This window comes from Formica exsecta, unplaced genomic scaffold, assembly GCF_003651465.1.
Source record: "Formica exsecta isolate Colony F162 unplaced genomic scaffold, ASM365146v1 scaffold238, whole genome shotgun sequence".
Lineage (NCBI taxonomy): Eukaryota > Metazoa > Arthropoda > Insecta > Hymenoptera > Formicidae > Formica > Formica exsecta.
Genome location: NW_021849660.1, coordinates 209,988 through 226,648, shown reverse-complemented (window position 1 = coordinate 226,648; position 16,661 = coordinate 209,988). Strand labels below are relative to the sequence as shown.

General features: G+C 40.3%; 1 protein-coding gene and 1 long non-coding RNA gene across 2 annotated transcripts in view; both read left to right on the top strand.

Annotated features, from left to right (window-relative positions):
* Positions 1–1,028, top strand: LOC115236015. The gene is made up of 2 exons (XR_003884118.1): positions 1–95; positions 237–1,028. It is a non-coding gene; the product is annotated as an uncharacterized LOC115236015 (long non-coding RNA).
* Positions 1,029–1,856: 828 nt separating this feature from the next.
* The window catches only part of LOC115236014 (serine/threonine-protein kinase 26), an 86,064-nt gene continuing 71,259 nt past the window's right edge, over positions 1,857–16,661 (top strand). The window contains exon 1 of the mRNA XM_029808199.1: positions 1,857–2,315. Within this exon, the coding sequence (XP_029664059.1) occupies positions 2,301–2,315 (15 nt within the window). The 5' untranslated portion in view covers positions 1,857–2,300. The remainder of the gene's footprint in view (positions 2,316–16,661) is intronic.

Sequence of the window (16,661 nt, the reverse complement as noted above, 5' to 3'; positions counted from 1 at the left end):
CACGACGTGCACATCGTCGCCTTCGGTCGCGACTTTTTATATTTCTTTTCGACATTTATTCGACATTTAAACATTAAATTGTACGAGAGAATGCAGTAAGTACTAAAATTCTACAAGAAAAAGTCAATCAATTAACATATTAAAATTCTTTGCAAAGCAAAAGACGTCGAGAATCGATCGCGGCAACAGTCATTAGCATAAACTTTTGTCAATTCTATTCTCTGTTTACATTGCAGGCGGGGTAATTATTTGAAAGAAGAGACTACATCGTTTCTCGGGAATTAATTATGTCACGGTGTCGGGAATTGCGCAAGTATGAAAATTCGTTATTCGGAAATTAATTTTGTCACGGTCGGAAATTGCGCTAATATGAAAATTTACATAACTGAAGCGATCTGAAGTGGTAAGCGCGTCGCTAGCACGATCGGGAATCGCGCGCGCATTACATATATTCGGCCGGTCCGTTTCCGGTGTGTTCCGCCGGTTCGGGGAGCGCGCGCGGCAGCACCGCCGCCGCCGCCGACCCGGCGTGTCACGCCACCGTCGTCGCCACCAGCTGTGCCGTGTGCCGTGTCGGTCGCGCCATTCCGGTCCGTTCCGCTGGCGACTGCTACAGAAAGCAACATGGCGCCCGTCTGTTTGCGGATACCTCTGCGACGGATATAAATACGCGAAAAGAGAAAAAAAGAGAGAGAAAACAGTGCCGCGAGAAACCGTTACGGACGATCGAGGGATCGGTGACGATCGGTTGTGATACGCGGGTCCGGTCGACGTCGCCAGGCATCGCGATAAGGTTGCGCGAACGCGTCTGCCTTGTCCCCCGTTGTCGTCGTAGCAAAGCGGAGCGGCGCGCGAAACCCTCCGAAGGCGGCTGAATTCTTGGTAATTCGTCGCGGCTCCGGAGGCGGCTCCCGCGAACGGTGCCCACCTGAGGAATGCCAGATCGGCCGCGCTTCCACCCGGCAGCGGATCGACGGATCGGCAGTGCGACGCGTCGCGAACGTGTGTGAGCGAGTCGTGACAAAAAACGACGTTTCGGAGGCACTCTCGCGCGAGAGGCGAGAGATCGCTACTCGTTCGCGCGACGGCGCACTCTCGTTCCCTTTCCCCCTTCTTTCTCGAATCTCTAGTCAACCCCGGACTCTCCCCATCTACTTCTTTTCCGTCCGGTTCTCCCTTCGCCACCCGCGCCTTTGTCCGTCTCCCCCTCCGTCCTTTTTCGCCCTTCGTCGTCGTCGTCGTGAGCACGCTCTCGCCGCTTCTTTATCGAGAAACGCTCGTGTAAGTTTCACGTGAAGCCCTTCTCAAAGCGGAAGAGAGAGAGAGAGAGAGAGGGACCCCTCATCGTCATCATTGAAGCAGCTATGGCGCGCGAGGAAGAACGGTGGTGCTTCTTCAACGGCGCGAACGGACGGCAAAGACCGATGCGGATTCCGCTGCTGTTGGTCGTCCTGTGCGCGCTTCTGGTGGGATCTTTGACGGTGGTCGCCGAGCACGGTGAGTGTACAATGTGTACGCGTGTTATATGAGAATGGCGCGTGTATACAAATGTCATTTGCGTATGTGTGTGAATGCGCCTTTCGATAACCTGTTGCGTATCACGGTGGATTCTTCTCGGAGCGGGCGGCGACTGCGTTCGCGAGAGAAAGAGAAAAGAAACGTGCGGAAGAGAGAGAGAGAGAGAGAGAGAAAGAGAGACAGAGAGTTTATATCACGCCTCGAGACAAAGTTCTCTTAAAACGGGCAACGTTTAAAATTAAATTCCAACGGATTTTCGTTCACGCCAGCTAAGGGGAAAGAAAAGGAAAGATCGAAGCGTTACCCGAAGGGATTATCCGAAAAAAAAAAAAAAAAAAAAAAAAAGAAAAAAGAAAGAACGACCTCGCGACACGGCGGAGTGTGCTCTCGTGGGGGATTTCCTCCCGAGAAGGTGATCGCGGTCGCTATTCTTTTTCGTGACGTATGTGTTTCGCGGAGGTCGTCTGCCAGACGGGTGGTCGGTCGTCGCGAGTGTTTTCGTCGTCGTCGTCGTCGTCGTCGTCGTCGTCGTCGTTATCGTTTACGTTCACGTTATCGTCGACGTTGCGTCGCGAGTGTCGTAGGCGATCTCGATGCTCTGTCGCTTTTCCTTGGAGGATCAACAACCCCTCTGGACATCTGACCAGATCAGCTGCTACTGCTGCTGTTATTGCTGCTGGGACTACTAGCCCGGCAGCCTCCTGCGTGGATATCCTTCTGTTGGAGCGGTGGGGCAAGGAGGTGCCGGAAGCAGCCGCGAATCCGGAAGCATAGCGAAGAAGATGGCCTTCAACGAGGTGAGTAGCTTGGCTTGAATGACCTATTTGCACGCATCGCATCGCATCGCATCGCATTGCATCGCATCGCGATAGCGCATCGGGTCGTTTCGATCCCGCGAGGTTGACCCCGCGACCCCCAAACGCCATTCCTAACCTAACCTCCGTTCCTGCGCACAGCTGGCACGCTATCAACTCCCGCTTTGCTCCTCCCGGCGCTTCGTCCTTCGCTCTCCCACGTCTCTCCCGTGACAGGCTTGGAAAATACTTATTGTTCGACAAGGATCGGTCTTACATACGTGGGCATAAATTCGATGAATGTCGTTTCATAAATTAGCTTTAAATCAATTCAAAACCGAGAACGAAATATTTACAATCCTGGCATTTTTATTCGCATTAACACCACACGATATATATCGAATTCGAAAAACCAGAGAACGAGATCACGCAATGTTTGTTTAATAATAATAATAATAATAGTCAAAGCAAGATTTGCGTAAAACGGTAGTGCTAATTGGAGTTGATAGCGACATGTTTATTATGTACCATAATTATGGACCGTTGATATCTCTTTCATATATGCAATTTAGATCTCTAATCACGACGTTACAATAGCTACAAGCTATTTGTACAAAGAAATTAACTGTTAAAGATATTTATCGTATCTATTTAAGACTTTATTCAGCCATTATATAATTTGGACTGTGTATATTGAATCTTCAATGTTCTAATAATAATGTGTTGAAAAATATAAGTGTTGCATAAAATATACACATATATAAAACGAGGCAAAGAGTTGGTAAATTCTTTTGTTCCACACATCGCGTGATAATGCGCGCCTAATTGTCTCGCGTCCTTGACGCGATGTGATAAATGTCATTGAAATACACGCAAGAGAAGTTTTTTATCTTCTACATAATAATTCTATCACTTCCACAATAATTTTATGTCGCTCGACGATGATTGGTCCGTCATTATCGCAATGTTACGTAGTTTTAGGAATTTGTAATCTGCTGTGGACTGCGCTTTGAACAGTTTTGAGTCACAACAATAACATTGATGAGCTCGTCGTCATAAATTTTGATAAAGAAAAGTTCGCCTTTTTGCCTCGCAAATACTGACTCTCGATAACGCATTACATGTTTACGTCTCTCGCGCAATCGATTTGAAAATAACATTCTTGAACTAGTCTCTTCGAGTTTTTATTATATTCTACATGTAATCTTTTTTATTATTACGATTGATTTTTAATAATTTTAATAATCTCGGTCGCGCATTTTATTTCATATTTCGAACGTATCCGAGTTTCCGCGCACAATAGAAGATAACATCAACCCTTTCACACACACACACACACATATGGACTATGGGAAACTTCCCATCATTTGTTAGTATATACAATGCTCGGTTATGTAGAGTCGCTTTTTATTATATTCGTTAATATTTCAGTCAACACTAATTATTACTAAGTATTACCAATTATTATACTAGTGTTTCACACTTCGTTTGAAAGACTTTACGGAAACGCAGAATGGAATCCGGGATTCTAACAGGATATAAATATACATGTATTCGAAATAATTTTCCTTACGGTCTGTTCGTCGAACGTTATCGTCGCGCATGACGCATGCAATTGTACAGTAGCTCTCGTTTTTATCGCGCTCGTCTATTTCTCGCCGGGTCGAGTCATATAAAAAAAAGAAAAAAAATACTTCGCAGTGCGTAATTAATATACCACGATCGGATTTCGCCGATAGCCTGCTATAACGTTACATACGGTTCATAAAACTCGACCGGTGTGATAATCGCGTATGGAACGTGACTTCTGTTCTCACGTAGCTCTTGATACTTTCAACGGAATATGCGATGCGATTCCGACAACTTCTCATCTTCCGCGCGAACGCGATTCGAAGGGTCCTCGAATTTTTTTCGATGACGCAGAAATTTTTCACTCCGTTATCGATCGCTTGTCTAAGTTGCGTGTGTCACTTTTATCACAGTTGATTGATTAAATTTTCTTCCTCGCGTAATTCTCAGACGCAAAACAACGCGATTGTTCGAAATGCGCGGATTAATTTCGGGTTCTTGATCTTGATTATCTCGTGACGACTGCGATGAATCTTAGATTTATATCGAGGAATACTTTATGTAAGCCGTAGATTCGTCATCGTTATCTTATCTTCGTCACGCTCCGCGATTTCGCAAGAGGGGTTTTTGATCTGTCCGTCAGGACTCGGAAAAAGAAAAAATCGCGAACAAAGCTACCTGCGCGACCCGTTGATATCGATCGAGATGTTATATATCAGTGCGTAGGATTGGGATTCCGCTTCGACGTCTCTTACGCGCGCGATACACGTACGGCTTCGTTCTCGTAATACCGTGAATTCTCCCTCGTTTCTACAACAACACGTCTATTCTCATCAAATGGACTCGTCGAGAATTAGACTCCAAGTTTTCCCTTCGATCTTTTCGGGTGACCTGGTAAAGCTGCGTGTTTCAGCACCTGATATACTGTACGAGTTTCACATATACGTGTGTGCTTTGAATCGTAAAACTTGGTAGCAAATTAAGGATTCTGAGCGCACTTGTTATTGGCGGTGCTGTCGAAATGGCTGTTTTGAAACTTCCTCAAAGTTTGCAGCCTGCGATATCTCACGAAATGTAATAGAACATTTCCTATATTCTGCACAAGCGATGCTACGAGGATTGCGCATTTTTTTTATGGGGCGCATTTAATTTTTTTTTAAATTTTTATACAACTTAATTTTATATGGGGAAAGTATTTTTTTATGCTTCAATATAATATCCCTTGTATAGTTTTGAATGCTAAACAGGTTTATCGCTTAAAAAGGTTTCTCGTCGTACGTGCATAGGGACCGGTAGGGACCCACAAATATCGGTTCTATTCTTCTTATCAGCTCGTACTTAAAGTAGCTCCGGTTAACACACGCGAGTACTTCTTATCGCCACGTTGTTCTCCATCCGGTTTTATCGTATATATAAAGGCGTGCACGTGGAATGTATACGTATATACCGTTATTATGTGGGCCGACGATCGACGAAATTTCGACGTTGTATCAAGTTTCTTTTTCAGGCCACCGCGTGCACGTAATTCGTGTAAACAAGTTTAATAATGCCCAAACATCGTTGCCTTGCAACACTTTTTTCATTAAGTCGACATTTTGTACAAATTATTTCGCGAATCGTATAATTATTTTTGTTTCTCTTTCACATTGTATAAATAACTTTTGCTTACATTTAAAGATTTCTTCCCGCGACTCTAGCTCTGTGCCATGCAAAATCAGATACAATATAAAATAAAGCATAGTGTAAGAGAGAGAATACGTGTATAAAATTCCTCAAGAGTTTCACGTATTTACTTTTATATTTGAAATGAAATAATTTTCTATATTAGAATCTAGTTCGAAATGAAAATCAAGACGGGAAGTTTTATTTTTATGCATGCCGCTAATTTGCTTTAAGGAAAAATCGCGTGACAGCGATCGCAGTTGTATTAGCGTTACGTAAGATCCGCGCGTTACACGGTATTTAATGGCTCACATTTCTTTGGAGGCGCGTGTATGATATAGGCCGGATGCGATGGGACACGTTCCAGATGCATCGACGTACGACCGAGACCGTGGGCGAGCAGATAGCTCGGAATCGAACTATGGAAATTGACAAAGGCGGGCACATCCGTGATTAAACCCGACGCTCGCGCGCGGACAATGCACCATTGTACTCTGTTTCCAGGTGCGTAGCCTCCGCTTCCTGGTTTAAATTAAAATTTCCCATTTGCCATCCTCTATCGCCGCGTGGCGCATCGATATCGTATCGATTTATTTTTTACGTACATCGAGGCGGCGTATATGTCTTACAAATTAAAACGCAGTCGCAAATTTTTGTCGCCATGTGCGAAATGCGTGTATTAATGTTATCTTAATTTTTCCGTTTTTGTTCCAAAAATAAATTATACTTACGGAGTGTGATTTCGTTAATGCTCGTACTACTTTCGATAATTTAAATCACCGTTTATACGATCTTGTAAGAATGAAATGCGGCAATCGTTATGGTTTTTCTCAGCAATGTCTGCGTACGCGTCTTGCTTTTGGCCACGGTCCATTTTATTCCCGATAAAATATACGCGTCATCGAAAAGAAAAGAGTATCTGCACCTTGCTTAGTGCGTTTTTGGAAGGCGGTGGTATAAATGGTAACGCTGCCAGCCAAACCCCGAACTTACCGAAATTGCTGAATAAAGGCCGTTCTATAAGTCGATCCCGATCTCTAGACCGAGTAAATCTTTTCTCTCGACTCTTGGCTATAATCTTCGTATAATGTTGCTGCTGTGATTCTAAAAAAGACCGATCGTAGTGCACAGTCATCTCTTAAATCTTCAGCTACAATAGCGAGTCACTCTACTTGCAATCAAAGGGAAAAGAGCTATTTTCTATTCATATTTAGAAGATATATGTAAAACTTAAGTAAAGTCGAAACTCTTTGACATAGTATTATCAATCTTTTCAGAGATGCATTTTTTATATATGTTGTAATACAGCATGTGTATGTGTTCGGAAAGTAACTATACATCTTTTTCAAATATTAAAAAAAACATTTATCAAACATTATCAACATTATTAGCAAATTACTCTTTTTTCATAAAAGATGTGATTTCCACGACCCTTAACTCGTCTAATCCTTGTTATCAAAAATCTTTTTCAACTCTTCTGTTGATATGCCTCTGATGAAAAAAAAAACTAATTTGCTAATAACGTTTGATAATGTTTTTTTTTTAATATTTGAAATAGGTGTATAGTATATAGTTATTCTCTGAAGACTCTATGCATACACATCTGGTAATTGCGAGTTTGCAAGTCCTTTCGCACAACGCAAATTTCTCCGTAGACACTTAAATTATGATTAAGTAATCCCTTCGAGTATTTCCTATTCTGCTATCTCACTGAAATCTAATTATTGAAGGCAACGTAATTTTCATCCAAAATATGTATATTTTTGATTTTACATCTTTTACATATGTATTAAAACTAAGAAAAAAAAAAAAAACTGATAAGAAAATATTATAAAGGCTCAGAAAATAAGAATAATCATTATTTTTCAACATTATTTTGCCGAGACAAAAATCTTTCAAAATTCAATCTACTTTGATGTAATATTGTGAAATTGCTGCGATACTCGTAGCAATTTTTCCTCTCTGTGACCATGTCGGGGCAACAGCCGCTAAAGCTCACCGACCGTACAGGAAGAATATCGCGCGTGCAACGGGGATGTTCCGGGGCGTTGTATTTTCCGGAAGAACTTTTGGATTGGAACACAGGGTGGTGCGCAGAAATTAAATCACGGTGAATTGCGCGATGGTTCCGTTCGGTCGTAAACATCACGAGTGCGCGCGTGAACCCTCGTAAAGCGAAGCGACAGCGAGTAGGTCGTACGTACGCGTGTGTGCACGCGTGAATACGTATAAATACCACGTTGCGCTTACGTTTATCTATGGTCGCGAGCATATGGCGCCTGTAACCGCGCATTTATGCGCGCCCGCGTGTGTACGTAGGTGATAATGCTGTCGTACCTCTAACAGCAGACGCCTTCGGCGTATTTAACGCAGGGGGGAGAGGGAGCGTGGTGCGGTGCTGATATCTAGCGTGATGTTGCAATACGCGACGTTAATCTCGGAGTCAATGTATCGCGCTGTGAAACTTCGTTAGTACGTCGAATTGATTACGGCGAAGGGGGCGCGGATAAGAGAGGCGCAGAGATGCCTGCAACGACGTCTGGCACGTCGTAAGACAGAAACGCGTTAACACGAGGCGAATTATCGTAAAAGTGGATGAGATGTTTTTGTGACATATAATTAACCCTTGGAATGTGCATACGCGTTATAGTGATGCGCTCAATTATCTTCGAGGAGGCTGCTTTCCTAGTATTTCTTCGCAAGCTTAGCGCGCACGAGGCAGCATCCAGATAATTGATAAACGAATTATATATATATATATATATATATATATCAGATAGATATTTCATAATAATAACTATCGAGATGATGGTTATTATTATGAGTGTATTACGGGATTAAATTAACTTTCTAATTTCTGCATAGGATTAATACGTAACTTTTCAATCGTGTTGACATTATAAGGCGAGATTTTATTTCGCTTTGCAGAATTTCGATATAAAAATCTCTATAGCCATACGTGCAACACGAAAAGGAAATCGTAATGATTGTAAGGATGCTGCTCGGTGATCCGTGACGGAAAGTTGAAAATTTAATGTAGAAATGTCACATTTGAAAGTAATTTAAGTAGCTGGTTTACCCGTTCGGCCGTATACGATCGGCGATAGGCAAATGCGGTCTTCACGCCCGATAGATTTTCGTACCAACTAGTACGTATGTATACTACGTAGTCCACAGATTTTTAAGACTTTTCCGAAATTATCGCTACTGATGTCGCTGGCGGTTGCGTAATGATATAAAGACATAACGACAAAAAAAGCCCGTGTAACAGGTTCTCGTCCACGGTGAAAGGAAATTCCGATTACGTGGCGATGCACGTTCATACGAATCAAGATGAAACTCCATCTAAGACGGAAAAAGAAACTGACTCGTAACGAAGGTGAAGCGCACCGTTTCTTAACGTGTATGCCTTGATGATCAAATGAAAAGAAAAATATAAACAACCATGGGAGATTGATAAGAGATGTTCGTATCTTTTCAATGATCTTTTGCAAAATCTTCTTTATATTATCTAATAAGAATAGTTATATAAAGTGATACGTCATTGCTCCTTTCTCTCTTACGATTTTTCAACGCATTAACTTAACTTGTCACGGTTCTAACTAATGAGTTTGGCAAGTATAAAGTTTAGCGTAAAAATTTCAAGCATAACGACGGAGTGAAAAAAAGAGATGTTATACGATCCCTCGTTTTTCCCTAAAGTGACCTTTGAAAATTCCCTCGGAGCACCCCGACTTTCCGCGCTTAAGTTTGCCTTCTCACTTTGTCGTCGCTCTTTGAAACTTCTGTTGAATCGCGCCTTCCATCCTTCCACTTGTCTTGAGTGCGCACTTGAACCTCTTACCCGATCGCGGTTTCTTACCGCGGCGCTGCCATTACTTCCCTGTTCTTCGTCTTGAAATTCCTCATGGCTAAAAAATTCGATTCGTAAAACCAACAAAACTCTGATTCGCTGGAGATCAAGGGCGAGCCGGGAAAATTTATAACGTTCCTCCGAGATTCCGATCTGTGATTGTAGGTGTATTTATGGAATCCGCTGGATCGTGTGTTACTCTGAAAATACCTCGCGATTGAGCATAAACTTCATCGTGCTCCGTTTATTTTCCTCTCGAGATTTAATCGTAATTATTATTTTATTTGATATTTAACTTATCTTTGTAATGCAAATTCGAGATATCTTCATTTTGACCATGTAGAGAGCTAGGTATTTATATAGCGATAGAGTAATCCATTTATAATCCTCAAGTCTCACAGAAAAGTATTATAAACGATACCTATAAATCATGACAGCACATTTAACCTGGCAACTGTTTTCACGCGAACTTGTGTCAGCACGAAAATATTCATTAATACCGCGGAAAGTTCTGAACTCGAACTTTATTTGCGGAATGCATTGAAGATTGAAAAACAATACAGTTTAAGAGTTTAAAACTTGTAAAAGCGATGTATCGGTTTTTTTTTTTAATAATTCGCGAAAGATGTTACATGTTCCCCTCGTCTATGTAAGTAATTTGTCATTTATATTCAATAGCTATTTACTATTGACAGTACCGTTACATTAATTAATTAATATTCACGATATTTACGACGAAACGAATGTGGAATGTGAATTGAGAAACACGGAATTCAACGAAAACTGCCGTTTTTCGCGTATCGCTGATCACGAGATATTTAAAAAAGGATGAGCTGCCACACTCTCTCTCTCTCTCTCTCTCTCTCTCTCTCTCAGGGAGAAAGACGGGGCTCTTGGAATAATATATAGAATAAATTTGCACCTGTTTAATAAAAATGGTAGTAGATCTCGCTGTTTTTGTGCACGCTCGAACAGCTATATCACATCATCGTTGGAGCGTAGAAAAAGAAATGTATCCCCCCCCCCTTCCCCCTCGTGCAGGTACTCGTGGCATAATTGAATTTCGCATGAGAGGAGTTAGACGTTAATTCACGCTTCGCGCTACGAGAGGAGGCGGCGGCGGATCCGCTCGCGAGGAGAGAAAAGCACGAGGAGGCAGGATCGACGTTGATTGAAATCCAGCGTTCGTTCCGTAGTACCCGGTTTTATTTTCGAGATCTTCGATGGGTAGACCACCCTCGTCAGTGCTGAGCCTCGAGAGGAGAAAGGAATTCCATTATCCCAGAGGACCGGATCTCCCCGACCAGAAGCAGATACCCCCGCGCGCGATCTCTTCCTTCCCCCTTTCTTCCTTCCTTCCTTTTCTGCCTCCCGCATCTTCGCGGATAGCCAGCCCGTTCTCTGCACGGGATACCTCATTTCCTTTATATCCACCAGCCTTTCTCACGACCCCGCGATTTTCAGCGCGTCGCTGCCGCATTCGCGAAAAGGATAAAAGCAGTCCGCCAGGTCGACTCTGCTGCTCAAACTCGGCAAATTACGCGTTCAATTTTTACTAGTGCCAACGAGAATACGATCGATATCGATTTCCTCCGCTTCCAGGATGTTTGATTTCACGGGAATTGAACTGTGCGACTGTGCCTTATTAAGGTATAGCGGTGCCGTTTACTGGGAGCGCCCTGATAAAGCTTTGTCGATGTTTGCTGGATTGAATCGGCAGACCGGCACTCGCGAATAGGGATTGTGCTCGTGTTGTGTTACGCAATTAAATGCATACAAAAGCATCCGTTCTGTGACATGGTTAATATCTCGATGGTAATACTGCTCGAGTAATACTTTATTTTATTTATTTACTGAAAGATTATATACTTTTCCTGAAGAGAGTTAGATATTAATTAAAAGTTTTATATAAATTTTGAACACGAGATGGAATATGTGAAGCATTAATACCGTAATATAAATCAGAGCAGTTGTTAAGTACTAATTAATTATACATTTTAACTAGTAGGTAATAGTTATTTTTACATAAAAATCAATATGCATAAGTAGCTAAAGCCGTTTTTATTCCTCGAGCATATATTTAATGTTTAGCAACTATAATCTTATTCGGAGTACTTTTCAAAGGTCTCACACTATCATTTTCCGTTAGTATAATTCCCGATAAAAGCGATCGTGGTGGGAATCGGAGATTATCAGTTCCTTACTATCTAAAAGCCACTAAATAATTCGACGTCATATCTCGTCTCGTACTAGCACTCGCTAGATAATTAAAGAAAATCGATTGCCCAGCATCTCATCTGGAATCTTCTGTTGCATTATTTCATGTTCGGGGTGTCTCTCTTTTTTTTCCCCTCTGCATTTTATATTTTTATACCTTTGCGATTGTGTAACACACAGATACTCGCAATCATACTTTAAAAAAAAATTGCGCGGCTTTAAATAGTCGTTTTATGATCAAATTACTTCATACTAATAATTTAGTCATGTGATTATCGATATTGTCTGATGCAAATGAATGTGCGCGCGAACCGTACGTGTGACGGATTTAAAAACAAAAAACACCGTTCCGCGTTCTACAAAGGAACGCACGTGTCGCGATGATCTACTTTCGTTGGTATTTCGGATGGATATTTTGACGCCCGCATTACATGCTCGAGGAATGACGAAGTATCCACAAAAATGTAGAATTCGGTCGACCGATAAAAAACGTTCCAAGTAGTATATTGCGTCACTTTTCGAGCGTGTTACTTTCTAAGACGTTCCACTTTTGTTGATGTTTTTCGATCGGAATGTTGTCGCATTTTGATAACCGGGCAGATTTGAATATCGGAAACCGACAGAATTCTTAGCAAACGTGGCGAAATGCGTTAATTTACGAGGCACGCGCGAAATGTTTGCACGTTTCGGCAATGTATGTGATTAAATATCTTCAGGAAGCCGGCGAATCCGTGCGAATTTCACAAACTTTCTGAAGTATTTTATATCATTAAATGATAATATGTGAAATAATTATAAAGCGTTTATGTATTATCTGAATAATTTTAGTCGGTCAGATTTTTGCGTAATAAAATAAAGTACCAAATCATATCCAATCCGAAAGCAACATATGAATGTATCAATACGTAACGACTTCCTAATTACATATAATTTTTGCAAAATATGTATTTCACTGTGTAATTAAATTGAATTTAAAAGCGATTATTTCACATATTCATATAATATAATGCAATTGTATTTGTCCATGGTAGCGCGAGCTGCGGAATGTCTGTCGTAACAGATGGCTTCAGGGAGCGCGATAGATTTCTTTCCGTATTTTTTAGCGCTGTGCCGATGAAGCTGTAAAACTGCGTTGTCATGTCGGCTACGAAATAGTCGTTGTAAGGCGTGGAAGCAACGGTAACCGTTCTCTCTCGGAATATTTTCTTAGAGAATAAATTCCATTGTTATAGTCCTTTTCTTCGATGCCAATAGTGTCTTGAAATAATTCGCATATTCGACGCGTCAGTTACGTATGGCTCATAGTACATTGACCTTCTCAATTAAATTTAAAATAATCGCCATTTTTCGTAATCACATCACATTCGTAAACACATAGCAATTATAAAAATGCTTATCTTAATATACATTTAATTTTATATTTGTAATGACCAGAGCAAATAATAACATGTAGCGTTTATATCAAGTTATAATATGTTAATTTTTATCTTTGAAATTGAATTATGATAATGGAAAAGTGAATAATATAAGAAATATGTGTTTATATTTCTGTTTTTTTTTTCAAATTATCTTTGTTAAAAAAATTGATTGTGATTAAAGCAATAAATTAGCACTTAATTATGTCATATTTTTGAATTTGATTTTTTATGATAAGTGTGCCAGATCAACGAAAGTATTTAAATTGCGTAATTTTTTTCTAATTTTTATTCATTAATTTTTACATGAAATCTTAAATCATAAAAATAACTGAAATAAATCACGATTTTTTATATCAATGTAGGATATATCGTTATATATTATGAAAAACTCGCGATCTCTGATAAACAAGCCGATAAAATGAGGGAAAAAGAGATATCGAGGAGGATGATTTCATTCTCTAGAGAATGGAGATAGAGAAGAAACGAACAGGTGGTTGGAATAAATATGACAACATTAGAGCGCATCCCGCTTTTGCTCTAATTTTAATTAGCAGCGTTGCTGCATTCTCGCCACTGTCTGTTTTCGCAATAAAATATGCATAATGTACCGCATGCTTGACAACAAGATCCGTCAAATATAAATTATTAATTCAAAATATCTGAGCATTTTTTTTTTTTTTAAATCATAAACACGATTAATCGCGACTAATTCGCGATGCGTTCAGTTTCTCTAATTATTTTACAGTGTATAAAACGCCTTACATCCCAGCTTGTATTATAAACCGTTAAATCGAACTTGCATCTACGACGTAACATTTTTATCATGAGACGTGGGGACACGGTCGGGTGGAATATACGACGAGTGAAGGTCCTTGCCCCAGGACGCGGCGGTTGGCCAGACGGTCGATGGCCAGGGTAACAACCGAAGTAGACGGTACAGTTTGCTTCCCCACACAGAGATATTCTACCCTTCTATACAGGCTGACTCAGTCGTGTCGAAATTGGACCCCAGACGAACTGTCTCAGTCTTCCCTATTCTCATCTCGACGTCATGAAGTTTCGCGACGTTACTAATAATATTACAATACATTTTACAGCGAATTAAATAAAGTCTGTTAAATAAACGTATGCCTTTATGATTGATATCGATCTTTGTACGTTTGAAAAATTTAATTAAAAGATGGATATCTCACTAAGAACGCGATAATCGATATCTCTTAATGCTGCAGCTTTCGTCCTATAGAAACGGATTGTCTTTGAAGATAACGGCGACATAAAAGAATGGCGTTAGGGAATAAGTGTCTTTAATTAAGAAGACCTCTAATCAAACAGTTTCAGCGGGCGAGTTTCATATTGTTGAAGAGCTCAAAGACAGACTGGCTCGCAAACGTAGCACGTATTATAAATTTGATTAAGCATTACCGTCTTACTATTATGCACATGGCGCTCGTTAACGAAGACAAATAGATCTCGCGAAAGTCAACAGTTTGCTTAATTGTCGCGCTCAATGAGAAAGGTTTATCGCAAGAGAAGTTAAATAATTCTAAAATAATAATTTGTTATTATAATTTATTATTTATAATTATTGTGTACAATTGTGTAATTTATTATTTACAATAAAATAAAATTATTAAAATATAAAATTATATAAATTATTAAATTATTATAACAAATTATTATATAATTTAATTATTAAATTATTATTATATCAAATTATTATATTAAATTAAATTATTTATAACAATAATTTATTATTTATAATTCTTGTGTACAATAACATTTAACATTATTTATTTATTTATCGTTCTCTTTTTCTTATTAATTTGCATCAGGATGTTAAATTTAACCCCTCAGTAGATCTTTTTTATCGCAGGTATATTTCTGGCTTCCTTACGTATCTCGCAATTCGCTCATTTACCAGCACTACGTAACGCCACGTAAACTCTCCTCCTTATGCAAACGCAATTTATCTCGGTGATAAAAGTCCTCGAGTCTATCGATCCCTGGCGTGATGTGTAGATGCTTTTATACGGAACGACTTTATAACGACGCGGCTGGAGACGCGAGTGCACGGCCTCGTTATAATGCGTGTATCCTCGAAACAACTCGTGGGCTAACGAAAGATTATGTATTTTCATCGTCACGTATAAAGATATCACGGCATTTTAGCTCAACCCTTCCATAATCGCGTCGCGCTAACCTGTTGTACAATCGTAAAAAGTCGTAGCAAAATTCTAGTCAGTATCTGCTATCGCGTAGAATTGTCGCGCTGGAAGCCTAGCTGTGATAAGCAACTTTACAACATGCGATAACAGACACACGTGTGGCTCTTATATCATAAATATATTAAAATTTCGCCTCTCTCTCTCACGAAAATATTAAAATATAAAAACCGCCTAGAGACTCTTCGCTCAGTTTCACTAAAATGAGTCTGAAACCTTGCATGATAGTAATATAAGATAATAAAAGATACAAATATATAGAGAACAAACACACTGAGTCGTTATGAAAGAATGATATAGCCCCTTTTTCCCTCCCTTCGTCGCAGATTGTGAGCCGCTGATATAGAGAAAAATGGTTGCTAGCGTCAGTATAACTCATAGTTTCGTAATTTACAAAGTCGTTAACACAAAGGAGAGCACCGAAGACGTGCGTCTTGTGAAACAAGCTTTACGGACACTGCCGGTTGGCACGAAAATATATTAAGCTGGTGATGGCATAAGGGACGATTCTCCGTATCGCGCACTGGCGGAACGCGAGCGTGAATCATACACGGAGACGACACATATTCCGCGAGTGGTAACGATAAGGCGCGATATTGGGGGGACTTTCACGTGTCGAGCAACGCCGTTCTTGCTTGCATATCACAAACAACATCACGTGTGCGTTGCAGCTTTGTGTACGCGGAACAAAAAGAGATCCGTTTGTTGCAGCGAGCGCCCGGTTAGGAAGATTCCGTCTGCGAGAAACGGGACGAATCTGAGAAGTCGCGATTGTCATTCACGTTGATAGCGAACACGTAACGAGAGAATATGGGAAAAATGTCGAGAGGAATACTTGCAACGAATGCGATTCACATTTGACTTGGTTAATCCGATTGCGTACAATTTTTCCGAAAATATGATGGGATTTTAATTGCTTGACGTTACGTGTCATGTTATTTATATTATAAAGTAGTTTATATTGTATCGTATTTATTTAAGTGCAAGTATGCGCGATATAATGCTCTCTTGGTGTTTATTTACGTCTCAGCGTATTCTGTTATATATATACTCGTATTCTTGCGCACGTTTACCCGCGTTTGGAGCTAAGTTCGACAAACACGCTCGACGTAGGTCATAAAAGCCATTGCGTTGCCGACTTTAATGTGCCATTAAAAATGCTTTTTTTTTTTCTAGAGACATCTATTTTCTGCGTAAATAAGGATTAAATTACTTTGATTACGCGAATCTAGCTTACGAGCTTTAATTATATATTTTTTTTCGAATTTTCACGATTGTCATTGTCTAATGTCTAATTCATCAATTTCCGACTCCAGCCATTTTCGTTAACCATTAGTCATCACTTTATCGTCGGTATTTGATCACAGCCAAGTTTCAATTACTACAACAAGAATATACCATTTCCCCT